This window comes from Thrips palmi, unplaced genomic scaffold (genome assembly GCF_012932325.1).
Source record: "Thrips palmi isolate BJ-2018 unplaced genomic scaffold, TpBJ-2018v1 HiC_scaffold_16, whole genome shotgun sequence".
Taxonomy (NCBI): Eukaryota; Metazoa; Arthropoda; class Insecta; order Thysanoptera; family Thripidae; genus Thrips; species Thrips palmi.
The window spans coordinates 10,292,702-10,311,119 of record NW_023144625.1 but is presented as its reverse complement, the minus strand read 5'-3'; the positions used below and the strand labels follow the sequence as shown (position 1 = coordinate 10,311,119).

The 18,418-nt window shown below is 49.0% G+C and overlaps 3 protein-coding genes across 3 annotated transcripts; 2 read left to right on the top strand and 1 right to left on the bottom strand.

Moving 5' to 3' along the window:
• Positions 1–442: 442 nt before the first annotated feature.
• LOC117643174 (clathrin heavy chain) lies at positions 443–12,680 on the bottom strand. The gene is made up of 9 exons (XM_034381902.1): positions 12,636–12,680; positions 6,732–6,957; positions 6,501–6,650; positions 6,030–6,424; positions 5,779–5,952; positions 2,064–5,699; positions 1,767–1,988; positions 1,615–1,690; positions 443–1,538 (listed from the first exon to the last, which is right to left on the bottom strand). The coding sequence occupies exons 1-9, from the start codon at positions 12,678–12,680 to the stop codon at positions 1,429–1,431; spliced, it is 5,034 nt and encodes a 1,677-aa protein (XP_034237793.1). The 3' UTR covers positions 443–1,428.
• Positions 12,681–13,350: 670 nt separating this feature from the next.
• Positions 13,351–14,715, top strand: LOC117643181 (M-phase phosphoprotein 6). Its single transcript, XM_034381908.1, has 3 exons — positions 13,351–13,547; positions 13,633–13,733; positions 13,841–14,715. Exons 1-3 carry the CDS (start codon positions 13,491–13,493, stop codon positions 14,175–14,177), a joined length of 495 nt encoding a protein of 164 aa, XP_034237799.1. The 5' UTR covers positions 13,351–13,490; the 3' UTR covers positions 14,178–14,715.
• Positions 14,716–15,336: 621 nt separating this feature from the next.
• Positions 15,337–17,818, top strand: LOC117643180 (60S ribosomal protein L12). The gene is made up of 6 exons (XM_034381907.1): positions 15,337–15,523; positions 16,476–16,549; positions 16,758–16,938; positions 17,010–17,128; positions 17,233–17,328; positions 17,778–17,818. Exons 1-5 carry the CDS (start codon positions 15,487–15,489, stop codon positions 17,317–17,319), a joined length of 498 nt encoding a protein of 165 aa, XP_034237798.1. The 5' UTR covers positions 15,337–15,486; the 3' UTR covers positions 17,320–17,328; positions 17,778–17,818.
• The last annotated feature ends 600 nt before the right edge of the window (positions 17,819–18,418 follow it).

Sequence of the window (18,418 nt, the reverse complement as noted above, 5' to 3'; positions counted from 1 at the left end):
GAAGTTTTGCACTGAAATGCTGGCTTGGCTTCGTTACAATTGTGACATCTTAAACTTTTGTTAGAGGGATAGCAGTTAGATGCAATAACTGCCATTTCATACTTTTAGAGTAAAAGATGTTGATTTAAATATTGTCATGCAATCAACACTATTTGCAATACCGTTGCAGGAAATTTGATTGTACTGTCATGATTAAAGTTATTGACTGATTATCTCTTCCTTTAATTCTCCCTTTCTTTTCCTACAAACTCGATGACCAGAAAAGGGTCTTTTTGGGCCAAAATAGCCCTCTCACCCAGACTTGATATAAGTCCAAGCGCGGGTCTAGTAAAGGGGCAAAAGGACAATTGACAACCCCTTCAAGTGTGGTCTGGCCTCTGGGCCGCCGGACAAGTGGGGAAAAGTGACAGAAAGCTGGAGACAAACAAGAAAATAGACTAGATTTGGTCGACAATACTCTGTAAAGTTTATTGATACAGTCGGACAATACAATACTCTTTTTTTCTTTTTATACATCTCTAGTGCTGAAATCATTTGCAATGAGAAGTAACTGTCATATTGATCACAACAGACACAGGAGCAGCACACATTTGACGCAAAAGTAAAGTCAATAAGTAGCACTGGATTACATACAATATAGTACGGATATCTACAACAATGGGCCAACAACATAACAGAACACTGAATTCTGTTAAAAACAACGTTAAAAATAATTTCCACTCTTTACTGAAGTGCTAAATAAAATGAGAGCACATGCATATAAACCGCTTACCATCTAATGACATTACAAGCCTTTCATAAATTTGAATCTCTTTACAATGTACCATTTCTAAGGCAATGTAACAAATAAATAACAAAGACTGTCTAGACAAGAACAAAATGCAAAAGTAAAAATAGATGAGCACTTATAAGCAATTTTCAGATTAAAACAAGTCATTTGGTGCAGACAGAACAGGCTATTTGATATAAACAGTTAAGAAATTTTAATATATGTACTTAAAAACATCGTGAACATGTTCACCATTTTCTATCACCATGAACAGACACGAAAAGATGATTGAAGCGTGCAAAAGAATTCAAAACAATTTACATTAAAAAGGGGAGGGGTAAACATCGCACAAACAGAAGGATTTGATTAGCCACAATCAGCCTCTTAAAATTAAGATCTCACATACACCATGCTACAACATCTGGAATGAAACACCAGATTACTTTTGTTCATATCCACTACCATCTAGAGGGATGGAAAAGAAAAAAGTAACCAGAAAAATATTCATTGGAGCTTTTAGAACAGATATAGGACAATATTGTCAGATTTATATAGGTTTGCTTTGCAACCACAAATATACAATATATAGCATTTATACCAACTAAGTCAAGGACAGAGCCATCACAGGCAGCGGAGTTTTAAAGCTCCATTCATTTAGTTCACATGCCATAGCCCTGGTAGGGCATGCCTGGAGTGTAACCAGCATTGTATGCTGGGCTATAAGCTGGCATCATCCCAGGACCCGCAGTCAGCATGAGCTGTGCTTCCTCTGCAAACATTCAGGTTAGTTAGATCACAGCCAGGATGGAATGAACAATCTGAACAGTCTAGAAACAGTTACTTACGAATCATCATAGGTTTGTGCTCATGCTCTGATGTCTCCGTTTCTCTTTGTGATTCTGCTTCTTCCAGTTTGTCAACCTATAAACAAATAATGGTGTTACTACAAATTAAGTAACAAAATACATCCAAATAAAATAAAATTCTCGGCACTTACTTTAGTAATGTACTCTCTCACAACCTGTATGAGATAAGGCATGGCGAAGTCCATAATGTTGTGTCTCCATGCAAGTTCCAAGATGACATCTGGATGCAACAAGTCGTAGCATTGGAATAAACATGCAGCAAAGCAATCAAATGATCCCTTCTCCAGGAACCATGCGAGCAACTCTTCTGCAAGCTCTGGATTTTTGGATTCTGCAGCATATTCCATTGCATCCTGTAAAATAAACGCCTGTTAATACCAATTTCCACTCAAGCTACTAGAATGAACATGAGAAGTATGTAAACTGACCTTATAAAGACGGTCCTTCTTGCAAAGCTCCACACTCTGCTTCCATCTGTTGTTTCCCTTGTACAAGTAAGCAGCAATCCTGCGGAACTCCGTTAGTTCATGCTTTTCCAATTTTTGGGCTAAGGCGATGTTGTCAAAGTTATCAAAGGCATCAATTGATGTGCGTAATCCTTGGTAGTCTTCTTCCTCAATGAGGAGGTTGTTAAGAGCTTCATTTATTGCTTTGTTGTTAAGCGATTGCACTGATCGAAGATAGGGTTTCACTAATTGAAGGTGTTTAGTTTTGGTGAAGAAGTTAACAGCTCGAGTATGATCCATTCGTGGAGCTAATACAAGCAGCATATCATTCAGCAACAATGGCTTGTAATCCATGTAGAACTGAATGGCCTTGTAATACAGTTCAATATTGGCAACCTTAGTGATAATGTCTTTGAAGTGGCCTTCACGCCATGCTTCTGTGGGGTGGGTCATCATAGCCAACACAGCGTTGTCATATTCTTCATACTTATCGTATAGGAATACCAACTCAGCCCACAAATGAGCCTGTTCAGCAGCTCGCAGAACTTTGGGGATATTCACTCGTGACCAGAAAAGCTCCAAATGTTCCCTCATCTTGGCAGGTTTGTACTTAGAGTACAAAATGGCCAGTTCAGTGAACATTCCCATATGGGCTCGCTCCAATCCCAAGGCAGCCTCCAACAGGTTAATGAGCTCTTCGAAGTATCCACGATCTTGATAATAGTTGATTAAGTCTTCCAATTCATCTGCATGTACAACAATGTGCAACCCACACATTTGGGCAAGGCGGAATTCTTCACTGTCTACACAGGCAAAACATACCTCTTTCCATGTGCGAGTGCTGTTTGCCTTACGAGCACCATCAACGGCACCCTGGAATTCCTTCAAATGCACTAGGGTGATAGCAAGACGAGCAAAGTTAGAGACGTTGTTATATAGAAGTTTGGCAGCATCATACATCTTATCATCGAAACACCTGTCACCAATCTTCTGAATATCAGCGTGGTTAGGACCAGAGATGAACTCTTCCAAATCAGCCAGTCTGTTTGTGCGGGCATAAGCATAAATTAGTTCCGATTCAATGTAGCTTTCTCTTGCCTTCTTGCGAGCCATTTGAAGGTAGCGAACCAGATCTTCCCAGTTCTCAGTGCGGTGAGCAGTTGAAACGACATCCATGTATGCTGAGGGATCATCAGCCTTGATGAAAGAATCAATGGCTTCCTTCACCAGCCCCTTCTGAAGTTGCGCCTTGGCCAATTGACTCCAAACAGCAGGCTCATTGCAACGCTCAGCGAATTCATAAGCTCTGTCCAAGTTGTCAACATGATCAATGAGGACCTGAATGGCAGAAGTGTTGACATCAAACTTCTTGAAAATAGCAAAAGCTTCTTCATACAACTGGTTGTTAATGGCAATGTTTGCAATATCAGGAGCATCATAGTTGTCCAAGCGGTTGATATATTCCATCACTCTTGACCTGTCTGCTTTGATGGCAGTCAGAATAAGAAGGTTCTGCAAGTTTCTGTGATCACTGAAGACAGAATTGTCCAAAACAATCTTTTCCAAGAGCTCAATCAATTCGTTGGGAAGATCAGCAGTCATGAAAGCCTTCACAGTAACAGAAATATCCTCAGGATCTTGAGTTTCAGACAAGGCAGTCTGTACCACCTGATCGATGAGAGGTCTCTTGAAAGGATTGCTTTCACTCAAAACCTCAACCCACAATTCAGCATCACGCCTCCTGACAAGGTAGCGTGCTTCTGACTTGAACAGAGAGTTCTCATTACAAACATTGATGAGCTCTCTGTCACATTGGCCCCGTTCATACGCCACACATGCAAGATGCGGATCACGCTTCTCACAGTACTTGCCAACTACTCTGCTGTCATAATACTGATTCTCCTTGAGGAATCTCTCAGGATTGTTGTTGCTGTCAATGTAAATTTTGGCCAAAGCATTGTGAGTGGCAGGCTCAACACATCCTTCATGGACACGTGACTCCAACCACGGCAGAAGCAGCTTCAGGCGATTTCTCTTCTCCACTTCTTCCACCAACTCATCAGTGGAGAACTGACCTCTGACAACAAGAATAAGATTTTTGATGATGTCTTCTGAGCAGTCAACATCCAAAAGGCCTCCGATAACAACTGGCAATCTTGAAGGGTTCACTTTCTGAACATAAATTTCAATGTACTTCTGGAGGTTGTTGCGGTAAAGGTACAAGACCAAATCATGAACAAAGTCAAAGCGATCACAAACAATGATAAGCGGGAGTTGATCAGTAAGCTTAGCTTCTTTCAGGAAATTTTTCACTCTTTCTGAATTGTAGCAGTTTGATTCTCGACAGATACGCTCAACTTCCTTAATTTGACCAGTCTTGCAGGCAGCTTGGATGTACTTGAAATGCACCTCTTGATCTTGGCTGAAATTAACAATGGAGCCAAGGAAATAGAACAGACCCTCATAGCTCTTGAAGGATTCGAAGAGGTCTATTAAAGCCTTTGTTGTTAGTTGTTCATGGTACTTGGTAGCAATTTGGACACAAATCTGCAAGTTCTGTCTAATATTGTTGGTCAGCATGGCCTTCAAGCACTCAAGGGAGTCTTCCACAGACAGAGTGCCGAAGAAATTGACGAGCCACTCAGGGCTGAGCAGGTGCGTGTGAACCACTGCCCTCTTGATGTCATACAAGTCGGTGTAGTGCTCAAGGGCTCTCTGAAGAAGTCCCGCTTTTTCACAAAGCTGGGCAATGTGAGCTCTGTCGTAATGAGTGAACATCTGATTGCCCAAAATAGCATCAGCAACTTGGGGTGCGGAAACCAAGTTCATCTCCAACAAGCGAGTCTGAAGAGGGCCTTCAGCAGGACGGTTGTTCTTCAGAGCATCCAACAGGAATGCAGTGCACTGTTGTACCATGTTCTGCTCCATAAAGATGTCCACAATTTGATTGATATCAGCGAGGGGTTCATCATCCTGCACAAGCATCTGAGCAAATGACACTCCATGGTCTGGATTGATTCTCATCACATTGCGCAGCAAGAAGACGTAGTCAGGGGTGTAGCCCACTTTCTTGGCATACAAGACAATCTTGCTGAACTGGCCAGTTTCGGCGAAGCACTGGATGACTTTGTTTGGCACATTGGCACGTAGGTAGACAGACAAGGCGAGAGTAGGATCTGCCTGCTTCACAAGATCTCCCAATTCTTCAGAGCACTCAAGTTTATCTTCTTTCAGCCATTTCTCCAGCAACTGCTTCCGGCCCTGTTGCAGCACAGGCCTACACAGCTCCAGAGACTCGAACTTGTTGAGCTGGCCTTGATCCAAGAGGATGCCAAAGTATTGCAGAAGAGGGGATGTTTGTCCAGCTGGAGTAGGCACTTGCTGGAATTTGGCAATGGTTACAGGTGTACGTAAAATGCCCTTGGGAGCATTGGCAGCTACTTTAGCAGCATCAGTATAGCTGCCACTGGCGAACAGTTGATTAAATTTGCGTACAAATAGATCTTCAGCACCAGCCAAGTTGTTTCGAACTGCCATTCTCAAGGCCAAGTCAGGGTTGTTTAGCACAGTGTTGATGTATGGAATGATATTATCTTCCTCAACTGACACTGACAAAACCTGCAATAGAAACAAGATTATAGTAACATAACAGCCTAGGTTTATCAATTCAAGAAAAAGACGGGAACGGGGAAAGTACCTGTCCTTTCCTGTTGACACCAATGATCCCTCCAGACGCTTCATGAGGAGCAGTAACAAAGATGGTATCGCCAGAAATTCGGTTCATGTAGATGCAAGTGGCAGATTCAATGTCGTACATGTGAATGTACCCATACTTGGTGATGAGATAAATGACATCATACTTTGAGCTCACCTGAAAGGCAAAGGGACATTGCATAAATTTGCTTCAAACAACACAGACTCGCTACAGAAATTCAAATGAGAGCTTACCTGCATAGCAACAGGGAAATCATTTTGAGCTTCAGGTGGGAAAAAGACATCTACAGCTTTCTTGGAGAAAGGTTGGTTTCCAGCTGGAGGTTGACCAACTTCAATGATGTGCAACTTCCCTCCTTGAACAGTGCGCACGGCAAAGCAAAACAGGGTGGACAGTTCTGCATTGCCCTCCATCTTGAACTGGGCAAAGGAGGCAGCATGACCTTCAATGGGCTGTGAGCATTTACGCTCCACTGAATAGAGCTGCATTGCTCCAACTACTCTATTCTGCTGAGCCGAAATTCCGATGAGAAGCAGCCATTGTTGCTTGGGGTCTGTGCGATAATTGATGATCTGGCAACCATTCAAACTTGAATGGCGGTCGAAGACCTTCTGCGGGGTTGAATCACCTGGAAATAGGAAGAAATAAGAAAAGGTTTGCTTGCATAGACAAAACTATGCATACGCACACGATAAAAAGCCTACCTTCCATGCTCCAGTGGAAAACCGAAGTCTCGGTGACAAGCGCCAATGTGTTCAATGAGATCCACTTCCAGAAAATAACATCTTCTGTCATTGTGTGGGCCTTCATTTTGCTCTTCATTTCAATGTTGAAGATTTGCAAAGTCTTTTGGGCTGAAAAACAACAAAAGCAAGTGAACATAAATTTCTCCAGTCAGTGCAAGACTCCACTACCATTCAGGTCCAATTTTTTACCTTCAACGCCAGCCTTCCCCTTCAGGGCAATGACCTTGGATGCAGGGTTCATGATGGCTGAGTCTGCAGAGATGGGCCGGCGGATGGGGTTCGTGGGGTCGGCCATGTCGATGATGACCACCTGCGAGGTGTCTCCCATCTTCTCCTTGACGCAAATGAATTTGTCCGACTCCATCGTGAGGGAGTTGAAGCTCACGGAGGCTTGGTTGATCCCCACATTTGTAAGCTGAAACAAAAGGACCACAGTTGAGCCAAAGTCACCATCTCGCATCAGGCAGCCATATGCTGCCAAATTTCCAGTCATTGGCAGTAGAGCGAATTTGAACATTGCTTTTGTTTCTCTTGCACTCATGGTGCATTTCTTTTAGACGCCAGAGAGACAGAGCAGCCTGAGTCGAAAGGCCGGTCCTGTCGCTCTGTCTCTCTCCAAGGGACGCAAACTCAACAATGACATTTTGAGCGCCTGTATCTGGTAAAAATGTTATGAGCAAGATAAATTGAATTAAATATTGAATTTTGAATTGAAATTATTCTATGCATACATAGAATCTGTAGAAGTTTCAAACATAAAACTCCAAAAATAAAATAAAATATTAAGTTGGCGCGCTCTGCCTCTCTCCCACTTGCAGGGCGGACCAAACGCGGGCATGGCCAGGGAATTGCTCCCTTTGGAACGGCACGCCTCGCTCGGCAGCCTCCAGGCATGGTATTCCCCGCGGCCCGCACAGTGGGCCAGAAGACCGGTGGAGGCGGCCAAAACCCCGGACGCGTTTTGAGCTCCAGAGTCCTAAATGGGACTCGAACCGAGCGCGTGACCCCACCAATGGATTGCTCTCCGAACGAGGAATCGATTGGTGGGGGTCACACGTTCGGTTCGAGTCCCATTCAGCGACTCTGGAGCTCAAAACGCGTCCGGGGTTTTGGCCGCCTCCACCGGCTTCTGGCCCACAGTGGCCCGGCTAGGCTGGCTAGGCCCGGCTCGCCGCCCCCGTCCTTGCCGGGCCCTTCTTGCGTCACAGGGGCACCACGAGGCCCCCATCGATCCGCCAGTGCCCCGCCAGTGCCCCGCCAGGGCTGCGGGGGCGGCAGGGCAGGGCGGCCCAAAAGCCAGCGCGCGGGGGAAAGGGGGGAGGAGCTAACCCAGTGCACCACCGCGACGCGGCGAAAGGAAAGGAAAGGTGTCGCGCCGTCCCGAGGCAAACAAGGCCGGCAGAGCTTTCGACGCTCTGTCTCCGTCGCACTCACGGTGCTTCCCTCGTTGCGCAGGGGGTGCGAGAGAGACAGAGCGAGGCAGACTACAAGCCGCGCAGTTCCGCAGGCCGCCAGGATCTGCAAGCCTTTTCCCTTCAGCGCGCTGCACCGTGCTTCAGCCGCTTCAGCACCCCGAGCTCGTCAACAGAAATGCGCTTCGCAGTTAGTCTCTGGCAGCCTGCCCAGCGACTGCCAGTCTGGGCAGGGCCGGCAGGGCAGGGAGGCGGCCGCGCCGAAGCCCCGTCCGCGGCGAGGCGACGCCACAGCGCGCCGAAAACGCGGCACGCGGCGCGGCCCAAACCGCACCGCCAAGCAGACAAGCAGCAGACCGACTCCGAGAGTCGGTTTCGTCGCTCCGTCTCTCTCGCACTCATGGGGCGTTCCGTGCAGGTGCGACAGACAGCGCGACGAAAACGACTCTCGGAACCAGTCTACAACAGCCACGCCGAATCCGGACGGGGGCGGCACGGCGGCATTGTGCGGCCGTACGCAAAGTCGCCTGTTTACCAACAGATTGAGGCCACCGCCATGGCGGCGCATTGGCGGCGCACCCCCCGCGGGGCTCGGCCAGGCTTGGCCCGCCCCGCCACTGTACTCGCGGCCACTCGCCAATTGAAGCGCCGATTAAACCGCGGCCACTAATCCCGCGTCGCCAACGCCAAAGCGCCGCAAAGCGCGCCGACACTCGCAGCGGCAACCCGCGGGGCGCGGGGGCAACGCCACTCCGTGCGCTGACGCCCACCATATGGCGGCCCCGCGCCCCGCCACGCCCCGCCACGCCCCCGCAGTGGGACAGACAGTCCGGTCGCACGGCGATCGACCAGCCGCCGGCCGCGGTTCCTCTCATCCCTTTGCCTCTCTCGCACCTCCGCGGCGACCCCCGCGAGTGCGAGGGCGACAGCGACCGGCCCGCAGGCACCGCGAAGAGGCCGAGTAGCGCCTAGAGCACGCCGGATGTCCTCGTCGCGCTGCGTCGCGCTGCCCCTGCTGGCAGCCTGCTCTAGGCTGCTGCCCCATCGCCTCGGACAATTGGCGTGCCCCAATTGGGGCTCCGTGGCGGCCACGCTGTGCCGCGCCGCCGGCCCAGACGGCCACAAGGACGCCCCGGGCCGGAAAACTGCGGCAGACTCGTTCCGAGAGTCGTTCTCGCCTCTCCTGAGATCATGGGGCGTGCCGTACAGGTGCGAGAGAGACAGAGCGACGAAATCGACTTTCGGAATCAGTCTGCACCTTGCGGCGCACGCCGAGAAAGCCCCGACGGCAACCCCGTGACGGCGAGCCGCTCCGGCCGGCCGCGACGGCCACGCTGGTCGCACGCCCCGAGCACGCCCCGCCGGAAGGACGGACAGCCTGGGGAACGCCACCTGTTGTGGCCCCGCCGCCCCGCCCCCCGCCCCGCCCGGACCGCAGGGCGTTCTGCCCCAGTAACCTTTCGGCCGGAAAACCAAAGGCACACACTAACACCCTCTTGACATTTGGCCGGGCCGCACGGCGGCGCGGGGCGGCGGCACGCGCCAGTGTGTCCCTCCGGCCTCCCACGACCCAAACACGGGTGACTCACGCCGGAAGGCCTGCATACGAATGGCCCGTGCTGGTCCCTGCACACTCATTCCGAGAATCGTTTCCGTCGCAGCCTCTCGCACCTGCACGGGGAAGCCCCATGACTGCGAGAGGGACAGAGCGACGAAAACGACTCTCGGAATCAGTCTGCGGAGGTCACAGCGACACCACGGGGCTGTGCAGTACCCCGCTCTGCCGCGCTGCACCAGGCGATGCCGATGCGATGCACAACCGGTTGGCCGTGCATTCACGCAGTGGCACCTCCACCGCAGTGTACGTACGCCGCGGCGGCCCGCGGCACGTGCAAGCACCACGGCGGCCTTGAGGGTCGCGCGCGCCCATTCACTTCAGTGGAGAGTTGAAACGAGGGGCGACCCCGGCCCCCTCCCGTCAGGCCGAGTAGTAAGTCGGCGTGGCGGTGGGGGCGGGGCAGGGGCGCGAGGGGGCACAGTAGCATCCGTCGACGTCGCAGACCGGGGGACCGGCGACCCGGTCACCCGGCGCGGGGCTCGGCTCACCCGCAGACGGGTCAGTCACCGAGGCCGGCGCAGCGCGGCGCGGGGCGGCCCCGTCCTAGAGGACCCCCCGCGGCCTCCGCGGACCGGGCCGGACCGTGCGCGGACGCACCGCGGACGCACCGCGGCACGCGGACGAGCGCCCGTACCGTTCCAACGAGGCAAATGTTGTTTCAGTTGCGCGCGAGCCCACGCCTCGTCAGCGTAGAAGCTGCAGCAGACTGATTCAAAGTCGTTTTCGTCGCTGTCTCTCTCGCTCTCATGGGCCGTCCCGAATAGGTGAGAGAAAGAGCTCTTGGAATCAGTCTGCTGAAGCAGCCAAAGCCAGGGCCAGCTTCCCGTTGCACACACCGCCCCGCCGTCGGGCTCATGGCGAACAAAGCTTTCGTCGCTCTGCCTCTCTCGCACGCAGGGGCCGTGCGGTAAAGGTGCGAGAGAGACGGAAAGGGCCCGCTGCCCGCCACGGCCGCTGCTCGCATTTCCATCGCCAGCAAGGCATCGCGTGGCGCGTGGCCGGCAGGGCGCATCGCATATCCGGGGCAGCCAGCACGCGGATTCCGAGAGTCGTTCTCTCTCTCGCACTCATGGGAGGTCCCGCGTGGGTGCGAGAGAGACAGAGCGACAAAAACGACTCTCGGGATCCGTCTGCAGCGGGCCGCAAGAAGCAGCGCCGATCAGACACCCCACGCACACGGCGCGGCGAGACGAGGCGCAAGCGACACCCACGGCCACGGCCAAGAGGTACCAGCCCGTCCCGTCCCGCCGTGTCTGGCCGAGTCCCGCCCAGGACCACAGGACGTCGCCCCGGCCCCGCTAGGCCCCGCGCTCCGCGTCAGGCCGCGGCCGCGCGTACAGCCCGCTCAAAAATGTCAACCGGCTGCTTTCCAACCGCACGAGCACGCGCGCCTGGACGCCGGCACTGATACAGGCGGCAGGGGCGTGCCCAGGCCAGCTCACTCAATGGTTTTCGCCTGTCTCACTCGTACCTATGAAGGGCGCTCATGAGTGCGAGAGACGCAGCAACGAAAGCGACTCTCAGAATCAGTCTACAGTCCCTAAAAGCCCCTCGCCTCGTCCGGGACCGTCCGTCCGGGTGGGAAGGGGTACAGCCACAGCCAGCCGACAGGCAGTGCAACCAGCATGGCCTGGTGTACACGGTATCACTGGTAGGCGGACACGCCGCGCCCCGCCCCGCCCCGACACCCAACAACCAGGCCGAGCACCAACTCACAACCACTACGGGGCAGGCTGGCAGCCAACTAACCCCCCCCCCCCCAAAAAAAAACACCCCCAAGATGACACATTTTGGTGCAACTTCAAGTCACACCCTTGAAAGTCGGGCAATAATTTGCCCCATAAGCGGCCTTCTGCAAGGCTTTAAGCTGTGCACGCCACTGCTGACAGCAAATGCGGACAAGGCACATGACACTCTGGCCCTGCCTCAGTCCATCTACGACCCTTGTCACTCTGGGTCCCCTTCACAGACAAAGCTCTTGCAGTGACAGGCAGCCACAGACGACACGTCGAAGGACACTCCAAAGCTGGCTATCCAACCAGACAAATCTAAAATATCTGACATTCACTGCAGATAGACTTGAGCGATAGGACCGTAACTCCATTGAAACCCATTCAGACAGAATTCATGGTTTAGTACAGTAGTTCAATGAATAACAATTTAATCCATCACAGTGGATCCCAGCATTTAAAGATCAATTAACTTTGACAGTATAGAGAGGCACTCAAAGAGATGGCTACGATCCCCTGCTCTGAATATTAAATGAAGTACTCGGAAGATTTTATGGCGTTGCATAAAGGACAAAGAGGTTAGGACTGTTGCACCATAACAAAATTTTAGAAAAAAGCCCAATAGAAGTGGAGGGATAGGGAAAATGCCCCAAAGTGCATTGAGGACCCATTCATTCACACTGCCTCAAGGCAGAAGCTTCATTCAGTGTGACAAATGGGGCACCCACAGTTTGAGAGACAAGATGAGTCATCATGCCACTTCAAGATAAAAACAAAGAGACAGGTTCGGGCGCGTCCTCGCACAAGGGGGATCCGTTTATTCCACGCCCTTCGAGGCCGAGCCAAACCGCGGAACAAAAACAAGCCAAGCCCCCGTGGCCCCCTAAGCCTAGGCGGTCACCCGCCGCGAATGACAGTTGGGCTGTGCTGCGTGACTGCGAGCGGGTCGCGGGTCAAGGGGTGTAAACGTCAAATCGCACAGGAAAGGACAGCGCACCCGTCCGCGTGCAGACACCGCAGCCCTGCACGCCCAAAATGGGGGCAGAGGCAGGTCAAATCAATCAGGACCCGAGGGGCAGCCAGAGACACAGCCGGCTAGCCTAACTCGCCGAACCAGGTCAGAATCGGGATGACAGGTTCACGGTGGTAGGTCACCCGTTGTCGCGAGTCGGGCCGCATGGGGTCCGCGCCCAGCACGCCCCGCGAGGGTGAAGGGCGCAGGGCCCGCAGCCCCGTGGCGAAGGGCGTGCAGAGAAGGACCGGCCAGACCAGGGAGGAGAAAGAGTCAATGAAATGGGCGTTTCGTAAGACTAGGGTCCCCCACGGCCCTCACCTGTAAATGTTCCTGGAACCGTATCGGTAGAATCTGCGTCGTCATTTTGAGGCCGCGACGTTACGTATCCAGGGCGATGAGCACAGTAATCCAGACGCTGGGGAGGAACTTGCACGGCACAAATGGTTCAATCAAACTGCCGTCTACAGAACCATCACGACAAGATTCTCAAGCTGTCATCTAACATGGCTTCCCACCACCACTACCACCCCGAAAGTAGTCCCCGAGCGTAGTCCCGTCGCGCGCCACGAAAGGGGTCACATTTCACACGGCACGGTTCAGTGGTGCATCGACTCACAGAAAAAGTATTTCGCGCGCCGCATCTTATTTTCGGAGCTCTCGAAACGGCTCGTACTCTGCGCTGTCCCTGACAATATTGGCCTTTTTTTCAGTGAGGTATGCATATGGCGGAGTGATACATGCCACATGAACAGAGTCAACGCCTTTTCGGAATGTTTCCGCCGCTCGCCGCACCCTCAAAAGGAAGTGGAATCCTCGTCGACCGACAGCGCCAAATTCAAATCGACTTCGGTTTCAAGTTATTGCATGCCCCAAAGGACCAATCAGGTCTTGCTCTTGTGAAAAATTCAATTCGTACAATTAGGAGTATACCGTTTCTGAATGACTAGCAATTCTTGTATATAGGATCAAAGCATAAAATGCGATGAATAGAGGGGAAAAGGCGAAAGGCAGGGGAGAGGAGAGGAGGGGAGGGGACCGGAACTTGTGCCGCAGCCGCACACAACCACAACAACATTGCATGCCGAGAGGACTTGTTTTGATTTGTGACTGAGATTTCCCCAGGGAAGATTTGTTTCCACGCCTATCAGTTCCCTTATTAAACAGAGGTTCAACATGTCTCACAAGAGGGGTCACAAGCGAAATCTCTCCAAGGGAATCCTGGAAATGAAAGTAAGAATGTGACCAGTCCATTTCTAACCTTACCTTCACACCTGCAGTATGTCTTTGATATTAACTTCATCCTTGTTATTTCCAGTTCATGAAGAAAAGTAAAGAGAAAGTTGACAAGGAAAAAGAGGAATTGGAAAGTAAAGATTTGTTTGCTGACAATATTAACAAAGGCAAAAACTCTGAAGGGTAAATAACAGTTCTTTCACATCATTCATTTGAAGCGCAAGAGATATTCTAGCTGATTATTTATTGTGTTTCAGGAAAGCACTAACTCATGTTTGATTTGTTTTCAGAGCTCAATACATCATTGAACAGAGTATGGTCCCTATTGAGTCGTTGCTTAACGGCAGGATGTCTTTTAGGGGAATGAATCCTGAAGTAGAACGACTAATGCAAGAAGAGATGCATCACATTCAAGAAAAACAGAAGGCTCTGGAGCGGTTACAAAGTAATCAACCTGAAATCAGCGATGCAGAAATGGCAAGGCGTTTGGGGAAGACTGTGGCTAAGAAATTCAAAAACAAGAATAGGAGTGATAGTGAAGATGACAGTGAAAATGAAGATAACAGTGATGAAGAGGAGAAGAGACCTGCTAAGAAAGCGAAATTCTTAAAACCCAAAGATGATTAGGGTTGCCATAGTTGTACTTCATAGTTTGAGAATTGAGCATTTTCTGTGATATTTTTTGTCTTTTGAAGTCTTTTTCATCTGTCTTAAATTTAATTATTTGGCATGTATTTCTTCAAAATTCTACATCAAGCTAATTAAAATATACATGCACTTAATAGAAGTCTTTTCTTCTTTTTGCCACTTACTCCTTGCTATTAAAATAAAAGTAAAATGTAGGCTTTTTTTTAAAATAGAAACTCTGCTTGTTATTTGAGATAGCATGGAGAATAGAGGGGTAGTAACTGGTGACACTTGAGGACCCTTCCAAGAGGGTCTCTTGGTCTCTAGTCTAGCATTTATCTCTGCCAATGACAACTCCAGGCATTGTGTTTTTGGACCAATGAAAACAAAATATCAACTTTCACATCAAGTGAGCTGCTAGCAGCCATCGCTCCCCCAGCCTGTGCTGGATCCGGAATGGTGTTTTTACAACTTTGAATAAACTATTTTTATTGTAAAAAAAAAACAAAACTAAAGAATAAATTCCAAACAAACTTTTTTTGATCCTTGTTTTGCAGTTCCTCAACCAAGGTTGCACATAGGAGATATGGAAAGTAACAATAACTAGTTCCAAAGGAAAGTGTACATATTTTATTTCATTACATGGAGTTTACATAAGGATATCACAGTACAGAAAGGTGTAACCAGAGGAGAGGGACGACTCCCATGCTGTAGTCATCCTGATTGTTTAGGGTATTGAAAAACACGGAAGGATATGATTTTCCGTGATTGCGAAAGAGAGGAGCCTGTTTGGGCAGCAAGGGAGCTGCTATGCTAGAAGCCCAAAGCGCAGTCCAGCCCGGTCGTCCCCAGACCCCCTTCAACCAAGCAACCCGCACCCCAAAATTCAAGCTTCCCGCGAGAAAGATCCCGGGAGAAGCTGAGCTTTCCGTAAACCCCGGTAGAAGCGCTGGCGGCCTGACTCTGAACCTGAATTCTCTTAAATTCAGTTTCTCAGAGGCTTCCAAGGATCAGATAATATTTTTCAAGACCCATAAAAGCACTCAGTCTGGCTCAGTTGATTCATGATCTTTGAGAACTAAGGGAAGTCCCTCAGCAGTGGACCGACTTCCGGTCAGAGAGTGGTCCTATTGTGAGTGGTCCAAGCGTGCAATCCCTCTTCGTACATCCGGTCCCGGTCCTTTTGCGGCCCAAGCCAAGTGGGGAGTGCGTGCGTTTGAGTCGTGGCGTCAATTTCGCCACATTTATCGCTTGGCATCGCCGGCTGATCAGATCCTTTCTCGTAGAAAGTAATTTCTATTGATTCACAATGCCTCCTAAGTTCGATCCCAATGAAATCAAGACCGGTAAGTTTCAAAATTTAATTTTTATCGGTGTCTGCTGCGGTGTCGATAGACGGCGCCTGATCTCCACCACCTCATTTCAGATATTTGCATAGATCCGTTTTAGTTCCTCATTTTCGCTTTCTTCAATAGTCTTGTTGCACATTATTTGAACTGCTCGTGTGGTTCGTATGTGTGTTTTTTTTCCTAATTTATCCTTGGTCCCGTACGTCAGCCCTAACCTATTACCGGCTGTACCTTGTCACGTTCGGAAAAATCTCTCACGCGTCAATGCACGTCTTGCCCATGGTGATGGTCAGTCCCGGCGATAATTTACCGTCGCTTTGAACGGAGGCCTCAGTCTGGAGGTACCTCCGCAGTAAGATGAATCTTCCGTCACTATACCCAGGCCTAACCTCCCTCGGGCTTCTCGACATGTGGCGTTGTTTATGGTCAGTCTCGTTTTCCTCCCTTCTATGTGAAGCTCCAATGTGACATTCAAACACTGCCTTTCGAGTTCATGATTTGTATTCTACATTACGAACTGCGGGAGCATCTTGTCTTTTGAAGTGCTGACATGTTCCACTTGGCCCCAAGATGGGACCGAAGGAGCATTGATGGGGCCACTTCGTTTGAAGCTAATGTTCAACCCCGATTGGACTGCCTTTGCTTCAGTACGGCTATACTAGTATGGGCCGTGTAGTTTTATATTCCGTCAATTTAATTAAGCTATTTCGAAATGCTTTGGGCTGGATTAATTCGCGAGTCACTGCCTTGGACAGTGGTCGGATTTTTAATGTACATCTTATTGTTTTTAATCTCTTTGAAGCTCCTATGATGATATCAAAACACGGTTTAATGAGTTCATGATTTATATATACATGCACTACCAACTGAGGGAGCATTATTTTTCAGAAGTGTGTTTTGCATGTTGTGTCTTCTATCACTTGTTATAGTGTTATTTCTTTGCTTCCAGTCTTCCTGAGATGTGTCGGTGGTGAAGTTGGTGCCACATCATCCCTTGCCCCCAAGATTGGTCCACTTGGTCTGGTAAGAATCTCGAACCCTAATTTGACTGCCTTTAGTTGAGTATGGCTATGTCGCTTATCATATAGTCATTAATTTCTATAGGCAATAGTAAATCCAGTAAGTTATTCCGAAATGTGCTTTTTGATAGTGCAAGTCGGGAGTCTTTACTGGTACAAATCTCACTCTTATTGTAAATGTTGCTCTAACTTCTTTTCCTATTTGTTTGCAGTCCCCCAAGAAGGTTGGTGATGACATCGCCAAGGCTACTTCTGACTGGAAGGGTCTGAAGATCACAGTATGCCTTACCATCCAGAACAGGCAGGCTGCTATCTCTGTTGTACCCTCTGCTGCCTCCCTTATCATCAAGGCTCTTAAGGAGCCTCCCCGTGACAGGAAGAAGGTCAAGAACAGTAAGTTCAACAGTTGTGTTGTTTTACATCTTGTGCACTGGCCATCTTCTAACTTATTTTCTTGCTTTCAGTTAAGCACAGTGGTAATATCACCTTTGAGGATGTTCTCGCTATTTCCAAGACCATGAGGCCCCGCTCCATGTCAAGACAGCTCTCAGGAACAGTTAAGGAAGTTTTAGGAACCTGCCAGGTTGGTTTTTTTTTTTTTTTTAATTATTATTATTTTTATTATTAATGTGTTTTGTATAAGCTCATGGCTGTTCCAATGTTATAATGCTATTTCTCTTTCCTCAGTCTGTCGGCTGCACCATTGACGGAAAGGCACCTCATGATGTTATTGATGAAATCAATGCTGGAGAAATCGAAGTCCCTGAGGAATAAATAGTCTCCGTAAGTTTGCTTTAAGATCAAGTTCTGTGATGAATGCATTTGCAGAGGGTGGTTCCGTTTCAAGTTCCAGAGGAGGAACAAACTTTTTGAATCCCTTCAAGGCTTTAGTATACTTATTAAAATTCCATCCTCACTGGGCTTGTTATGTAACTTGTCTTTCGTAGGTCGAATCTGCAAATTAATGTCATCTTCTCAGAACTTGTGTCTTACTTGGTAGGGGTTGGCATCCCATCCACTCGCACAATCTTTCTTTCCTTAAGCCAATGTTCTATTTAAAATTCAATTAGATTGTGTGGGCACCCTAGCCACTGGGGAGATAACCTCAATAACAAATCACATTACTCTTATTCAGGATATGCCCTTACTTAGATTTAAGCTGAATCACATATTTGAATCTGCTGTACTTAAACCATAGTGAAGAATTAAAATGAATGTTTCTTTCTTTTCAGGAGAGGCCTATTTGTTTTAATTAAAAAAAATTAAAAAATTATATTTGAAACTACTTTTCTTTATCCCTGATTGCCATGTTCTTAAAACCTCTTGATCAGTATACACTTAATCTACATTCAAATATGAATTTATTGGGAGATAAACATTCTGCCTTAAGGTTACCTGGGTTCACTGACAATTGAATGAATCAATGGGGCGAGTGTAAGTATAGTAACTCTGGAATTCTCCCACATGAATGTGTGTTCTTCTGTTCCCCTCTCACCTGATGAGATGTTATGCCTCTGGCCTGTTGCTGGACAGAGCCAGGGTGTTGATTTAGTGCGAGGACAGATGCAAGGAGCTTCTAATTTGCCTAAAGTGTCAGTCAGGTGTAATCTTCTCATGCAAACTTAGGCAGGTCACGTGGACTTGTGTATGCCGATTGGGATTTATACGTTGCGCTGTCACAAGAACCGAGTCGGGCAATACTCCATTCGCAAGAGACTGCCCGTGGTCAGAACAATGACACTTGGGCGCGGAGTGTGGCTTGGCTGAGGTGGTAGTGTAGTACCGTGCACAACGCTCAATGGGCACTTGCCCTTTTCAGTAGAAACAAGGCATCTCCCTAGTTCCTCGTCTCGTGCAGAGGCCTTGGAGAAAC

Coding starts and splice junctions, on each gene's coding strand:
- LOC117643174 (XM_034381902.1), bottom strand. CDS start 12,680: ATGACGACGCAGATTCTACCGATACGGTTCCAGGAACATTTACAG. Junction 6,651..6,731: donor GGGGAAGGCTGGCGTTGAAG/GTAAAAAATTGG, acceptor GTTGTTTTTCAG/CCCAAAAGACTTTGCAAATC. Junction 5,700..5,778: donor GTGTCAACAGGAAAGGACAG/GTACTTTCCCCG, acceptor TTTCTATTGCAG/GTTTTGTCAGTGTCAGTTGA.
- LOC117643181 (XM_034381908.1), top strand. CDS start 13,491: ATGTCTCACAAGAGGGGTCACAAGCGAAATCTCTCCAAGGGAATCCTG. Junction 13,548..13,632: donor AGGGAATCCTGGAAATGAAA/GTAAGAATGTGA, acceptor TGTTATTTCCAG/TTCATGAAGAAAAGTAAAGA. Junction 13,734..13,840: donor AAAGGCAAAAACTCTGAAGG/GTAAATAACAGT, acceptor ATTTGTTTTCAG/AGCTCAATACATCATTGAAC.
- LOC117643180 (XM_034381907.1), top strand. CDS start 15,487: ATGCCTCCTAAGTTCGATCCCAATGAAATCAAGACCG. Junction 16,550..16,757: donor AGATTGGTCCACTTGGTCTG/GTAAGAATCTCG, acceptor ATTTGTTTGCAG/TCCCCCAAGAAGGTTGGTGA. Junction 17,129..17,232: donor AAGTTTTAGGAACCTGCCAG/GTTGGTTTTTTT, acceptor CTCTTTCCTCAG/TCTGTCGGCTGCACCATTGA.